Genomic DNA, 15,452 nt, shown 5'->3' with positions numbered 1-15,452 from the left:
CGCGGCTAATATATAGATTTTTCCCGCTTTCAATTTTTTTCTCTCCAAAAAAACACATTCTGTGACGTGCTCAGTTTTTTTGGCGGCATGAAGCTTTCATTAGACCAATGAAATTGCCGAACGGGTTAAGGTCAAACAACTTTTTTGTTTACTGTTTAGATTAAATCGAGCGCTCTCAAACTTCCCATCATTCTGATTACGGTAGTCATTTTGTCACCCTCATCATGGCAAAGACACGGAGAAATGCATATGATGCAGCTTTCAAGTTGAAGGCGATTGATCTGGCTGTTGGAAAAGGAAATAGAGCTGCTGCACGGGAGCTTGGTCTTAATGAGTCGATGATAAGACGTTGGAAACAGCAGCGTGAGGAATTGACTCAGTGCAAAAAGACAACTAAAGCTTACTGCTAATTTTTTATTTTTTGTTACAAGCCGTGTTTCGTTAAAGCCTATTTATTTTTGTTACAAGCCGTGTTTCGTTGAAGCCTATTTATTTTTGTTACAAGCCGTGTTTCGTTAAAGTCTGTGTAAAGTTAATTTGTTTCAATGTACCGGTAGGCACCTGCGGCTTATAGACATGTGCGGCTTATTTATGTTCAAAATAATATATATTTTTTAATTCAGTGGGTGCGGCTTATATTCAGGTGCGCTTAAAAGTCCGGAAATTACAGTATGTCTTTTTGAGGATGAAAATCTACACTTCACAATTCACATTGTTTATAAACAGTTGCAGTGTAACAGTTTTGTATGTTGGAGTCTTTGCCTCAAAGTCTTTACAATGTCAATGTCATCAAATGTTAGAGATTTCCATCCGCTTTCTATCTACGTCCTGCAAGTCACCGTTCATCTTCAAAGGCATTTCAACCTCCAGTCTTTTCATTTGATGTTTCTTCCATTTCTTCAGTTTCTTGCAGCATATATAAGCAGTCAATGTGACGACGATGCAGAATAGTCCCAGACAGGTTACTGACAGAGCTATGAGTAGTGGCCGACAGGGGAACACGTCCTCCCTGCCAGGCCTCTCTGTCAGCTTCCCCACGTACCACGGCTTCTCCTCCATCTGGGTCTCAGCTTCCCCGGTGAGAAGACTCTGGATGTAGCTCTCATTAGAAACCGTCTCATTGACAAAGAGGTTGACCAGGACGGTGGAGTGGAGAGGTTCTGGCTGACCGTGATCCGAGACTTTAACCAGTAGGCTGTAGAGACCGCGGTCACTGAGTTCTCTCTTTAACGTGATGTTCCCTGTGTCCGGGTCGATGTCGAACGATCCCGGCTCGCCACCTTTCCTCTTGATGATGCTGTAGGCGATAACAGCGTTCATTCCTGTGTCTTTATCCACGGCGTACACCTCTGTGATGGAGGTCCCCGGTAAGGTGCTAGGTAACACCAGCATGTAGGACTGGTTAGACTGGGGGAACAAGACAATGGGAGGGTTATCGTTTACGTCGAGGAGGAGGACAGTAACCATGGTGAGGCAGGAGAGAGAGGGTTCCCCTCCGTCGACTGCTTCGATCCAGAGGTAGTACGTCCCCTGTTGCTCCCGGTCCAGAGGGGTACGGGCCCTTAGAGCGCCTCGCCCCGTGTCGATCACAAAGATGTCGCTGCCGTTGAGGATGGAGAGTGCCACCCAGCCGTTCTCGCCTGCGTCCGCGTCCGTTACCGAGAGAACGCCGATCTCGCCAAACCCCGGGAAATTCTCCGGCACAAAGAATGTGAAGTCTTTATTGATGAAACGCGGGCTGATGGGTAAAAATAAAATCAATAAAATCAAATCATATCAGAATCAATCAAAACAATCAATTAAATCAGCAGTTATCACAAAGCGTCTGGTCTTTCTCTTACCTGTTGTCATTACGGTCCAGCACAGTGATGACAACTGTAGCTATAGACTCTCTCCTGGGGGTCCCTCGGTCCACCGCCCGAACCATGAACCTGCAGAGGTTACAGTTTAGAGGTTACAAACTTTTATTCAATTGTCTCTTCACAATATTACAACAACAATTAAACAAAACATATTGCAGATAATAAAAAAAGACACTATGAACATCCATAGGCAGTTATAATGCATTGTGTCATCCATATATCCAGTTCCGCTTTAAAAGACATTCAGCTTATTGAGGCTTTATAAAGCCTTCATAAAGCCTACCTAAGCGCTACACAGATGTGTTACAAAGCATCTATAACCGTACGCCATGCTTTATAAAGGGTTCATAATTGTGACATAACATGTTGTGCTGCAGGATGACACATGATCTGAAGAGAATTTATCTTAGGCACATTACAATTACCTTGATAAAAGCCCCCAACATAAGGAAATTGAAAGTGGCTTTCAACTGAAACCAAGTTAAATGTCCCTCAGTACATAAACACACAACAATATAACAAGTACTAATGAGGGGTGATGGACCCAGTCAGGTCTTTATACAACAATATAATATATAACAATATAACAGGTCATACTGTGGGGTGATGGGTCCAGTCAGGTCTTTATATAACAATATAATATATAACAATATAACAGGTCATACTGTGGGGTGATGGACCCAGTCAGGTCTTTATATAACAATATAATATATAACAATATAACAGGTCATACTGTGGGGTGATGGGTCCAGTCAGGTCTTTATATAACAATATAATATATAACAATATAACAGGTCATACTGTGGGGTGATGGGTCCAGTCAGGTCTTTATATAACAATATAATATATAACAATATAACAGGTCATACTGTGGGGTGATGGATCCAGTCAGGTCTTTATATAACAATATAATATATAACAATATAACAGGTCATACTGTGGGGTGATGGATCCAGTCAGGTCTTTATATAACAATATAATATATAACAATATAACAGGTCATACTGTGGGGTGATGGATCCAGTCAGGTCTTTATATAACAATATAATATATAACAATATAACAGGTCATACTGTGGGGTGATGGACCCAGTCAGGTCTTTATATAACAATATAATATATAACAATATAACAGGTCATACTGTGGGGTGATGGATCCAGTCAGGTCTTTATATAACAATATAATATATAACAATATAACAGGTCATACTGTGGGGTGATGGATCCAGTCTGGTCTTTATACAACAATATAATATATAACAATATAACAGGTCATACTGTGGGGTGATGGATCCAGTCAGGTCTTTATATAACAATATAATATATAACAATATAACAGGTCATACTGTGGGGTGATGGATCCAGTCAGGTCTTTATATAACAATATAATATATAACAATATAACAGGTCATACTGTGGGGTGATGGGTCCAGTCAGGTCTTTATATAAACAATATAATATATAACAATATAACAGGTCATACTGTGGGGTGATGGACCCAGTCAGGTCTTTATATAACAATATAATATATAACAATATAACAGGTCATACTGTGGGGTGATGGGTCCAGTCAGGTCTTTATATAACAATATAATATATAACAATATAACAGGTCATACTGTGGGGTGATGGACCCAGTCAGGTCTTTATATAACAATATAATATATAACAATATAACAGGTCATACTGTGGGGTGATGGACCCAGTCAGGTCTTTATATAACAATATAATATATAACAATATAACAGGTCATACTGTGGGGTGATGGGTCCAGTCAGGTCTTTATATAACAATATAATATATAACAATATAACAGGTCATACTGTGGGGTGATGGACCCAGTCAGGTCTTTATATAACAATATAATATATAACAATATAACAGGTCATACTGTGGGGTGATGGGTCCAGTCAGGTCTTTATATAACAATATAATATATAACAATATAACAGGTCATACTGTGGGGTGATGGACCCAATCAGGTCTTTATATAACAATATAATATATAACAATATAACAGGTCATACTGTGGGGTGATGGACACAGTCAGGTCTTTATATAAAAATATAACTACTCTCAAAAATCAAAGTTTCTTAGATTTCTCTCAGACCTCAACAGTTGTCCCCTGATATATATATATATATATATATATTTTTTTTTCTATTAACAAACATAGTCAGGGAGAAATGGTACGGAGTTTTGATCCACAACATATTTCTTTACCTGTGGAGTTACTGACTAACAACATCCCTGAGCAGTCACTGCCTACAGGTAGGAATACAGCCGGACATGTAAGGCGAGCCGGCAAACCCTCCAGGTTCAGGTAGACGGCCCTATCGGCCCCCCTCCGCCTGCCCTATCGGCCCCCCTCCGCCTGCCCTATCGGCCCCCCTCCGCCTGCCCTATCGGCCCCCCTCCGCCTGCCCTATCAGCCCCCCTGAGCCTGCCCTATCGGCCCCCCTCCGCCTGCCCTATCGGCCCCCCTCCGCCTGCCCTATCGGCCCCCCTCCGCCTGCCCTATCGGCCCCCCTCCGCCTGCCTGGCTACTATCGAACGTCCGATCACTCAGGAATAAAATGGATGGAAGTCCTGCTTTTGATATGAACTAAGAGAGATTACGTGGAAGGCTCCTCCGTCTGCCTGACTGAGACAGGACCGGACCAAACTGTTTCCGGACTAGGCTGAACCCCCCCCCCCACGACAGGTCAGTCAAGTTGTCTCTAAAATCAGGAGATGGTGGTATTTGCTTCATGATTAATCAGCGCCGGTTTATCAACTTTACAGTACTACATCAATCATGCTCCCTGACCTTGAATTCCTATCTTTTGCTCTTTATGGACTTATGGACTTTATGGCTTGTTGATATTACATTTATGAATTGTGGTGATGCTATTCTAGCTGCTTGTACTAACTCATTAATGTAAATTTGTATATGTTAAATGAATGTAAACTTGTATATGTTAAATGAATGTAAACTTGTATTTGTTAAATGAATGTAAACTTGTATTTGTTAAATGAATGTAAACTTGTATATGTTAAATGAATGTAAACTTGTATATGTTAAATGAATGTAAACTTGTATATGTTAAATGAATGTAGGTGAATGTTTGTTGTATGAGGTGAGGCTGAGGTATATATGTAATAATCATCAACCTTCAGATATTCCATGCTGTCCTGTAAATACATACCACCAACCTTCAGAGATACCATGCTGTCCTGTAAATACATACCACCAACCTTCAGAGATACCAGGCTGTCCTGTAAATACATACCACCAACCTTCAGAGATACCATGCTGTCCTGTAAATACATACCACCAACCTTCAGAGATACCAGGCTGTCCTGTAAATACATACCACCAACCTTCAGAGATACCATGCTGTCCTGTAAATACATACCACCAACCTTCAGAGATACCATGCTGTCCTGTAAATACATACCACCGACCTTCAGAGATACCATGCTGTCCTGTAAATACATACCACCGACCTTCAGAGATACCATGCTGTCCTGTAAATACATACCACCAACCTTCAGAGATACCAGGCTGTCCTGTAAATACATACCACCAACCTTCAGAGATACCATGCTGTCCTGTAAATACATACCACCAACCTTCAGAGATACCATGCTGTCCTGTAAATACATACCACCAGCCTTCAGAGATACCATGCTGTCCTGTAAATACATACCACCAACCTTCAGAGATACCATGCTGTCCTGTAAATACATACCACCAACCTTCAGAGATACCATGCTGTCCTGTAAATACATACCACCAACCTTCAGCGTAAGAGATACCATGCTGTCCTGTAAATACATACCACCAACCTTCAGAGATACCATGCTGTCCTGTAAATACATACCACCGACCTTCAGAGATACCATGCTGTCCTGTAAATACATACCACCGACCTTCAGAGATACCATGCTGTCCTGTAAATACATACCACCAACCTTCAGAGATACCATGCTGTCCTGTAAATACATACCACCAGCCTTCAGAGATACCATGCTGTCCTGTAAATACATACCACCAACCTTCAGAGATACCATGCTGTCCTGTAAATACATACCACCAGCCTTCAGAGATACCATGCTGTCCTGTAAATACATACCACCAGCCTTCAGAGATACCATGCTGTCCTGTAAATACATACCACCAACCTTCAGAGATACCATGCTGTCCTGTAAATACATACCACCAGCCTTCAGAGATACCATGCTGTCCTGTAAATACATACACCAACCTTCAGAGATACCATGCTGTCCTGTAAATACATACCACCAACCTTCAGAGATACCATGCTGTCCTGTAAATACATACCACCAACCTTCAGAGATACCATGCTGTCCTGTAAATACATACCACCAACCTTCAGAGATACCAGGCTGTCCTGTAAATACATACCACCAACCTTCAGGGATACCATGCTGTCCTGTAAATACATACCACCAACCTTCAGAGATACCATGCTGTCCTGTAAATACATACCACCAGCCTTCAGAGATACCATGCTGTCCTGTAAATACATACCACCAACCTTCAGAGATACCAGGCTGTCCTGTAAATACATACCACCAACCTTCAGAGATACCATGCTGTCCTGTAAATACATACCACCAACCTTCAGAGATACCATGCTGTCCTGTAAATACATACCACCAACCTTCAGAGATACCATGCTGTCCTGTAAATACATACCACCAACCTTCAGAGATACCATGCTGTCCTGTAAATACATACCACCAACCTTGGTTTTAGGGCAGTATAGTTTATTTTAAAAGCTGTGGGAAAATCATAAAAAATGGGGAAATCTGAAACCTGGAAAAGCAAAACCGAGAAAACGGAGTATGGGGGGGGGGAAAACGGAATTAAGCAAAAAATAAATACGGATTGTTTTTGGTGTAGAACTGCACTTTAGAGTGTGTGGTCCTGCAGCACAGCATTATGGGGATTGTTTTTGGTGTAGAACTGCACTTTAGAGTGTGTGGTCCTGCAGCACAGCATTATGGGGATTGTTTTTGGTGTAGAACTGCACTTTAGAGTGTGTGATCCTGCAGCACAGCATTATGGGGATTGTTTTTGGTGTAGAACTGCACTTTAGAGTGTGTGGTCCTGCAGCACAGCATTATGGGGATTGTTTTGGTGTAGAACTGCACTTTAGAGTGTGTGGTCCTGCAGCACAGCATTATGGGGATTGTTTTTGGGTGTAGAACTGCACTTTAGAGTGGTGTGATCCTGCAGCACAGCATTATGGGGATTGTTTTTGGTGTAGAACTGCACTTTAGAGTGTGTGGTCCTGCAGCACAGCATTATGGGGATTGTTTTTGGTGTAGAACTGCACTTTAGAGTGTTGTGGTCCTGCAGCACAGCATTATGGGGCAGTGTTTTTGTGTAGAACTGCACTTTAGAGTGTGTGATCCTGCAGCACAGCATTATGGGGATTGTTTTTGGTGTAGAACTGCACTTTAGAGTGTGTGGTCCTGCAGCACAGCATTATGGGGATTGTTTTTGGTGTAGAACTGCACTTTAGAGTGTGTGGTCCTGCAGCACAGCAATAGGGGGATTGTTTTGTGGTGTAGAACGTGCACTTTAGAGTTGTGTGGTCCTGCAGCACAGCATTATGGGGATTGTTTTTTGGTGTGGAACTGCACTTTAGAGTGTGTGATCCTGCAGCACAGCATTATGGGGATGTGTTTTTGGTGTAGAACTGCACTTTAGAGTGTGTGATCCTGCAGCACAGCATTATGGGGATTGTTTTTGGTGTAGAACTGCACTTTAGAGTGTGTGGTCCTGCAGCACAGCATTATGGGGATTGTTTTTGGTGTAGAACTGCACTTTAGAGTGTGTGATCCTGCAGCACAGCGCACAGCATTATGGGGATTGTTTTTGGTGTAGAACTGCACTTTAGAGTGTGTGATCCTGCAGCACAGCATTATGGGGATTGTTTTTGGTGTAGAACTGCACTTTACAGTGTGTGATCCTGCAGCACAGCATTATGGGGATTGTTTTTGGTGTAGAACTGCACTTTAGAGTGTGTGGTCCTGCAGCACAGCATTATGGGGATTGTTTTTGGTGTAGAACTGCACTTTAGAGTGTGTGGTCCTGCAGCACAGCATTATGGGGATTGTTTTTGGTGTAGAACTGCACTTTAGAGTGTGTGATCCTGCAGCACAGCATTATGGGGATTGTTTTTGGTGTAGAACTGCACTTTAGAGTGTGGTCCTGCAGCACAGCATTATGGGGATTGTTTTTGGTGTAGAACTGCACTTTAGAGTGTGTGATCCTGCAGCACAGCATTATGGGGATTGTTTTTGGTGTAGAACTGCACTTTAGAGTGTGTGGTCCTGCAGCACAGCATTATGGGGATTGTTTTTGGTGTAGAACTGCACTTTAGAGTGTGTGATCCTGCAGCACAGCATTATGGGGATTGTTTTTGGTGTAGAACTGCACTTTAGAGTGTGTGATCCTGCAGCACAGCATTATGGGGATTGTTTTTGGTGTAGAACTGCACTTTAGAGTGTGTGATCCTGCAGCACAGCATTATGGGGATTGTTTTTGGTGTAGAACTGCACTTTAGAGTGTGTGATCCTGCAGCACAGCATTATGGGGATTGTTTTTGGTGTAGAACTGCACTTTAGAGTGTGTGATCCTGCAGCACAGCATTATGGGGATTGTTTTTGGTGTAGAACTGCACTTTAGAGTGTGTGATCCTGCAGCACAGCATTATGGGGATTGTTTTTGGTGTAGAACTGCACTTTAGAGTGTGTGATCCTGCAGCACAGCATTATGGGGATTGTTTTGGTGTAGAACTGCACTTTAGAGTGTGTGATCCTGCAGCACTGCACTTTAGAGTGTGTGATCCTGCAGCACAGCATTATGGGGATTGTTTTTGGTGTAGAACTGCACTTTAGAGTGTGTGATCCTGCAGCACAGCATTATGGGGATTGTTTTTGGTGTAGAACTGCACTTTAGAGTGTGTGATCCTGCAGCACAGCATTATGGGGATTGTTTTTGGTGTAGAACTGCACTTTAGAGTGTGTGGTCCTGCAGCACAGCATTATGGGGATTGTTTTTGGTGTAGAACTGCACTTTAGAGTGTGTGGTCCTGCAGCACAGCATTATGGGGATTGTTTTTGGTGTAGAACTGCACTTTAGAGTGTGTGGTCCTGCAGCACAGCATTATGGGGATTGTTTTTGGTGTAGAACTGCACTTTAGAGTGTGTGATCCTGCAGCACAGCATTATGGGGATTGTTTTTGGTGTAGAACTGCACCTTAGAGTGTGTGATCCTGCAGCACAGCATTATGGGGATTGTTTTGGTGTAGAACTGCACTTTAGAGTGTGTGGTCCTGCAGCACAGCATTATGGGGATTGTTTTTGGTGTAGAACTGCACTTTAGAGTGTGTGGTCCTGCAGCACAGCATTATGGGGATTGTTTTTGGTGTAGAACTGCACTTTAGAGTGTGTGGTCCTGCAGCACAGCATTATGGGGATTGTTTTTGGTGTAGAACTGCACTTTAGAGTGTGTGGTCCTGCAGCACAGCATTATGGGGATTGTTTTTGGTGTAGAACTGCACTTTAGAGTGTGTGATCCTGCAGCACAGCATTATGGGGATTGTTTTTGGTGTAGAACTGCACTTTAGAGTGTGTGGTCCTGCAGCACAGCATTATGGGGATTGTTTTTGGTGTAGAACTGCACTTTAGAGTGTGTGGTCCTGCAGCACAGCATTATGGGGATTGTTTTTGGTGTAGAACTGCACTTTAGAGTGTGTGATCCTGCAGCACAGCATTATGGGGATTGTTTTTTGGTGTAGAACTGCACTTTAGAGTGTGTGGTCCTGCAGCACAGCATTATGGGGATTGTTTTTGGTGTAGAACTGCACTTTAGAGTGTGTGGTCCTGCAGCACAGCATTATGGGGATTGTTTTTGGTGTAGAACTGCACTTTAGAGTGTGTGGTCCTGCAGCACAGCATTATGGGGATTGTTTTTGGTGTAGAACTGCACTTTAGAGTGTGTGATCCTGCAGCACAGCATTATGGGGATTGTTTTTGGTGTAGAACTGCACTTTAGAGTGTGTGGTCCTGCAGCACAGCATTATGGGGATTGTTTTTGGTGTAGAACTGCACTTTAGAGTGTGTGGTCCTGCAGCACAGCATTATGGGGATTGTTTTTGGTGTAGAACTGCACTTTAGAGTGTGTGGTCCTGCAGCACAGCATTATGGGGATTGTTTTTGGTGTAGAACTGCACTTTAGAGTGTGTGGTCCTGCAGCACAGCATTATGGGATTGTTTTTGGTGTAGAACTGCACTTTAGAGTGTGTGATCCTGCAGCACAGCATTATGGGGATTGTTTTTGGTGTAGAACTGCACTTTAGAGTGTGTGATCCTGCAGCACAGCATTATGGGGATTGTTTTTGGTGTAGAACTGCACTTTAGAGTGTGTGATCCTGCAGCACAGCATTATGGGGAAAGTTGAGATCAGGTCCAATATTGGCTGCGCACCCAGGAGGGAAAGAGGTTGGGCCATCCTACAAAGGGTTTAGAGTAATATAATACATGCCATTTATCCAAAGCCATTTGCAGTCATGCGTGAATACATTTTTACATATGGGTGGGAATCTAACCCACCATGCTGGTGTTGAAATTCTCTACTAAGATGCATGATGGGTTATAAATGCTTTGTGAAGACTCAATTTAATATGATTTATAAAGCCTTTATTAAGCAGTGCTAATGCCATCCTTTATAAAGAACAGGTTTATGTCATAGTTGACATAGATATATTTCATTCCACCATCTCAATTTAAATGTGTTGTTTTTTTTGTTTCACTTTTTTATGCGCTTTGAGATTATTTTCTGTAATGAAAAGCGCTATACAAGTTAAACAAGTAAATTATTATTATTACTATAAACATTTATTGGCAATTTATAATGCGTTTTATCCATACAATATCAGTCATAATACGTTACAATACATCATCAATATGCGACAGACCTGTACGTCTGCTTCTCTTCTCGATCCAGAGATGTGGACACGGTCAGCACACCGGTCAGCCTGTCCAGGAGGAAAATGGAGGGAGCGTCTGACCCCAGCAGGTAGGTGACCTCTCCTCTGGCCTCACTGTCCTGGTCTGTGGCCTGGAGCTGGGCCAGGAAGCTGTTGGGAGGGTTATTCTCCTCCACAGAGACCTGAGAATTACAACGACCACCAGGAAACATATAAGTAGGTAAATACTGAAATAAATAAGGAAATAAATAAGTAAATACTGAAATAAGTAAATACTAAAATAAATGTGTAAATACAGAAATAAGTAAATACTAAAATAAATAACTAAATACTAAAATAAATAAGTAAATACTGAAATAAATCAGTAAATACTAAAATAAATAAGTAAATAAGTAAATACTGAAATAAATAAGTAAATACTGAAATAAATAAGTAAATACTGAAATAAATACGTGGGTAGACCTTTTTTGTTTTTAATCCTCTATATTTTTCAACCACAAAAAAAAATCCTATATATTTTGTATTATTGTACTGAAATGGCTTAAGAAACTCAATGTACTTTAAATAATATGTTCAGTACATGTCCTAACCCTAACCATAAAACATTGAAACACTCATGCGTTGATAAATGTATTCAGTCACCTCACACAGAGACTGTTTGAAGACAGGCGCGTTGTCGTTTTCATCCTGAACCAGGATCTTAATGAAGGTCTTGATGATGAGACCTCTGGGGTTCCTGAGCACCACAGTCAGCTCATAGTCCTGCCTCTGCTCGTAGTCCAGCGGCTCCGTCGTCTCTAACAGATACTCGTTCTTCAACACTTTGTAAGGTGACAGTCTGAACGGGCCGGATCCTTCCAGCAGGCATTCCGTCCTCTGTCCTCTTTGGTCCGTGTTCTTCACGGTGAAAAACGCGATTGGGGAAAAAGGAGGTTCGGACTCTTTCATCGTGACCACACCGTCTTTCTCCGCCGCGATGTAGCGCGGCATAATAACCGGCGGACCGGAAGCTACCCGGATCACGTGCACCGTCACCATGGCGACGGCAGGGATGCACCCAGGCCCGTTGGCGAGGACAGTGAGTTTATAGAACTTCCCGGTTGCGGTGTTGATCTGACCGGCCAGTTTGATCACCCCGGTAATCCGGTCCAGATGGAATAGAGCTCTAGCCTCTCCGGGAACGCGGTCGCTGTACGCATAGCTGATCACCGCGTTGGCGCCCTGGTCGGGGTCGAAGGCGTGTAACCTGGACAGCTGCTCTCCTTTAGTCGTATTCCCGTACAGCGTCACGTTGACCTGTGACTCTGTGAACCGAGGACAGTTATCGTTGACATCAGTGATTATAATCCTTAACGTGGCGGTACCAAGAAGAGGTGGTAACCCGCCGTCCTCTGCTATAATATCCGTTACGTATTCCTCCTGTCGTTCCCGGTCCAGCTCGTCGGTCACGATGAGGAAGGGTGTCAGCTCACCCCCTTCGTTCTCCTCTACGTCCAGAGTGAACACCCCAAAGTCGTTGACCAGCCAGTAAGTCTGGACTCCGTGAAACCCCAGATCAGGATCCGTCGCTGACTGCTCCACCGCAAACCTCGTGTTGACCTGGGTGTTCTCCGGGATGGAAACCCTAATCTCGCCTGTCGGGAAGCGCGGCCGGTTATCGTTAACATCCTCCACTAAGATCTTGACCTTAACCAGCTGGAAGTACTGCTGGGGTAGAACGAACACATCCAGGGAGAGGACGCAGCCCTGGTTGTACTCTGATGCGTCGGGGCAGAGCGTCTCCCTGTCGATCTCATTCCCAGACGTAAACAGCTGTCCCGTAGTGCTGTTCAGAGTGACATACTGATCACCGGGCTTCTTCTGGGGCAGACTGAATAAAACATGGGGATCGAGGGATAAATCCAAGTGTAAATCGGAGCCCAGGGACCCTATGAGCGTCCCTGAGGGTAATCCTTCTTTTATCTTATAGACCAGCTCTTTCGCTTGGCTGAAATGAGCAAAACAGGAGAGAGGGCTGGTGTAAAGGACGAGTATGCACAAACCCTGAAATACAGACATAATACAGAAACATGGGGTTTAACAAGTAGAGTTCCAGACATGAGAGAATCAGCCTCAGAGGGGAAACAACAAACATATTGACCGATACAGTTATATTATGGAATCAATAGCCAGCGAAGAAAATCACTGATTAAATAGACTTTCTAAACAGGCACATATATGTTTTTTTTAAATTTTAAATACACATTTTTTACTCTTTAACTCTTTAAATAATGAACAAGTAGAACGTAGCTTTGAACCACAGACATTAAGACTTATTGAAAATAACATACACGTTATTACTCATCCATTACATAACACACGGCGAAGTTGCCAGTTGATTTAAGCGCAAACCAAACTCTCATTTGACATTGAGGTTTAAAAAGAAAAGCTTTCTCTCTTCATTTTTTTTAATAGAAAGACTACAAGACAAATGACAAAACACTTACCCACAGTACTCCTCTCGAGCTTAGTCCGGGTCCTGTTTTGTTGAACATGTTTATTCCACCTGGATCGACGTGGTTTCACCTACAGCCCCGGAGCAGAGAGCCCGGAGCTGAACGCATCGGAGGCTTGTCGTGTGCTGAGCTGATCAGTGTAGCTGCAGAAACACATAATCTCTGCAGAGTCCGGCGCTGTCCTGTAGCGTTCTGAACTGAACACAGTCATTCATCCCAACACAGGGACACGCACACAATATGCAAATACAACCCCCCCCTGACGGCAACCAATGAGATTAGACAGCCGCCGGGATGGGCAGGGAGAGGCGGATTCAGGATCATGCACTGTTTTTGTGCAGAGAGAAGGATTTTGTGTGTGTGTGTGTGTGTGTGTTCAAAACAGAGAGAAGAAGTACCCTTAGTAAGTAATAGTTGTGGTGTTTGGAGCCTGTTATTTCAGTAATGATGTTTTACTGGAAGCCTCCAATAAAGCACATGAACCCAGCCTCTCTGAACTGCACATGTTCCCTTAATGACCTGTATATAGATGATGAGGGGTGTAGGATGTTGTACTACACCAATTACAACACTTGAGAATCTTGTGTGTTTGAATTCTTGGATATTATATGCTTTTTAACAATGCCCTCATAGTGGCATGTTTTCAACATTAAATGTCCCCTTACAGCAGTATGTTTTCAACATTAAATGTCCCTTTACAGCAGTATGTTTTCAACATTAAATGTCCCCTTACAGCAGTATGTTTTCAACATTAAATGTCCCCTCATAGTGGTATGTTTTCAACATTAAATGTCCCATTACAGCAGTATGTTTTCAACATTAAATGTCCCCTTACAGCAGTATGTTTTCAACATTAAATGTCCCCTTACAGCAGTATGTTTTCAACATAAAATGTCCCCTTACAGCAGTATGTTTTCAACATTAAATGTCCCCTTACAGCAGTATGTTTTCAACATTAAATGTCCCCTTACAGCAGTATGTTTTCAACATTAAATGTCCCATTATAGCAGTATGTTTTCAACATTAAATGTCCCCTCATAGTGGTATGTTTTCAACATTAAATGTCCCCTTACAGCAGTATGTTTTCAACATTAAATGTCTCATTACAGCAGTATGTTTTCAACATTAAATGTCCCCTTTACAGCAGTATGTTTTCAACATTAAATGTCCCTTTACAGCAGTATGTTTTCAACATTAAATGTCCCTTTACAGCAGTATGTTTTCAACATTAAATGTCCCCTTACAGCAGTATGTTTTCAACATTAAATGTCCCATTATAGCAGTATGTTTTCAACATTAAATGTCCCCTCATAGTGGTATGTTTTCCTTAACACCATACTGTAGTTCATTAACACCATACTGTAGGACTGTAGATCATTAACACCATGCTGTAGGACTGTAGTTCATTAACACCATACTGTAGGACTGTAGATCATTAACACCATACTGTAGGACTGTAGATCATTAACACCATACTGTAGGACTGTAGATCATTAACACTATACTGTAGGACTGTCGGTCATTAACACCATACTGTAGGTCATTAACACCATACTGTAGGTCATTAACACTATACTGTAGATCATTAACACTATACTGTAGGTCATTAACACCATACTGTATGTCATTAACACCATGCTGTAGGACTGTAGGTCATTAACACCATACTGTAGGTCATTAACACCATACTGTAGATCATTAACACCGTACTGTAGGACTGTAGGTCATTAACACTATACTGTAGGTCATTAACACCATACTGTAGGACTGTAGGTCATTAACACCATACTGTAGGTCATTAACACCATACTGTAGGTCATTAACACCATGCTGTAGGACTGTAGGTCATTAACACCATGCTGTAGGTCATTAACACCATGCTGTAGGACTGTAGGTCATTAACACCATGCTGTAGGTCATTAACACCATGCTGTAGGACTGTAGGTCATTAACACCATGCTGTAGGACTGTAGATCATTAACACCATACTGTAGGACTGTAGGTCATTAACGCCATACTGTAGGACTGTAGGTCATTAACACCATACTGTAGGACTGTAGATCATTAACAGCATACTGTAGGTCA

At 42.4% G+C, this 15,452-nt stretch overlaps 2 protein-coding genes across 2 annotated transcripts; both read right to left on the bottom strand.

The window, feature by feature from the left end:
- Positions 1-616: 616 nt before the first annotated feature.
- LOC115182587 (protocadherin-20-like) lies at positions 617-13,544 on the bottom strand. The gene is made up of 5 exons (XM_029744117.1): positions 13,359-13,544; positions 11,515-12,915; positions 10,861-11,054; positions 1,842-1,931; positions 617-1,738 (listed from the first exon to the last, which is right to left on the bottom strand). Exons 1-5 carry the CDS (start codon positions 13,404-13,406, stop codon positions 790-792), a joined length of 2,682 nt encoding a protein of 893 aa, XP_029599977.1. The 5' UTR covers positions 13,407-13,544; the 3' UTR covers positions 617-789.
- Positions 4,915-6,610, bottom strand: LOC115182588 (uncharacterized). Its single transcript, XM_029744118.1, has 2 exons — positions 6,406-6,610; positions 4,915-5,644 (listed from the first exon to the last, which is right to left on the bottom strand). Exons 1-2 carry the CDS (start codon positions 6,604-6,606, stop codon positions 4,922-4,924), a joined length of 924 nt encoding a protein of 307 aa, XP_029599978.1. The 5' UTR covers positions 6,607-6,610; the 3' UTR covers positions 4,915-4,921.
- Positions 13,545-15,452: the final 1,908 nt, after the last annotated feature.

This window comes from Salmo trutta, unplaced genomic scaffold (assembly GCF_901001165.1).
Source record: "Salmo trutta unplaced genomic scaffold, fSalTru1.1, whole genome shotgun sequence".
In the NCBI taxonomy this organism is placed as follows: Eukaryota; Metazoa; Chordata; class Actinopteri; order Salmoniformes; family Salmonidae; genus Salmo; species Salmo trutta.
This window is presented reverse-complemented; position numbering and strand designations above follow the sequence as displayed.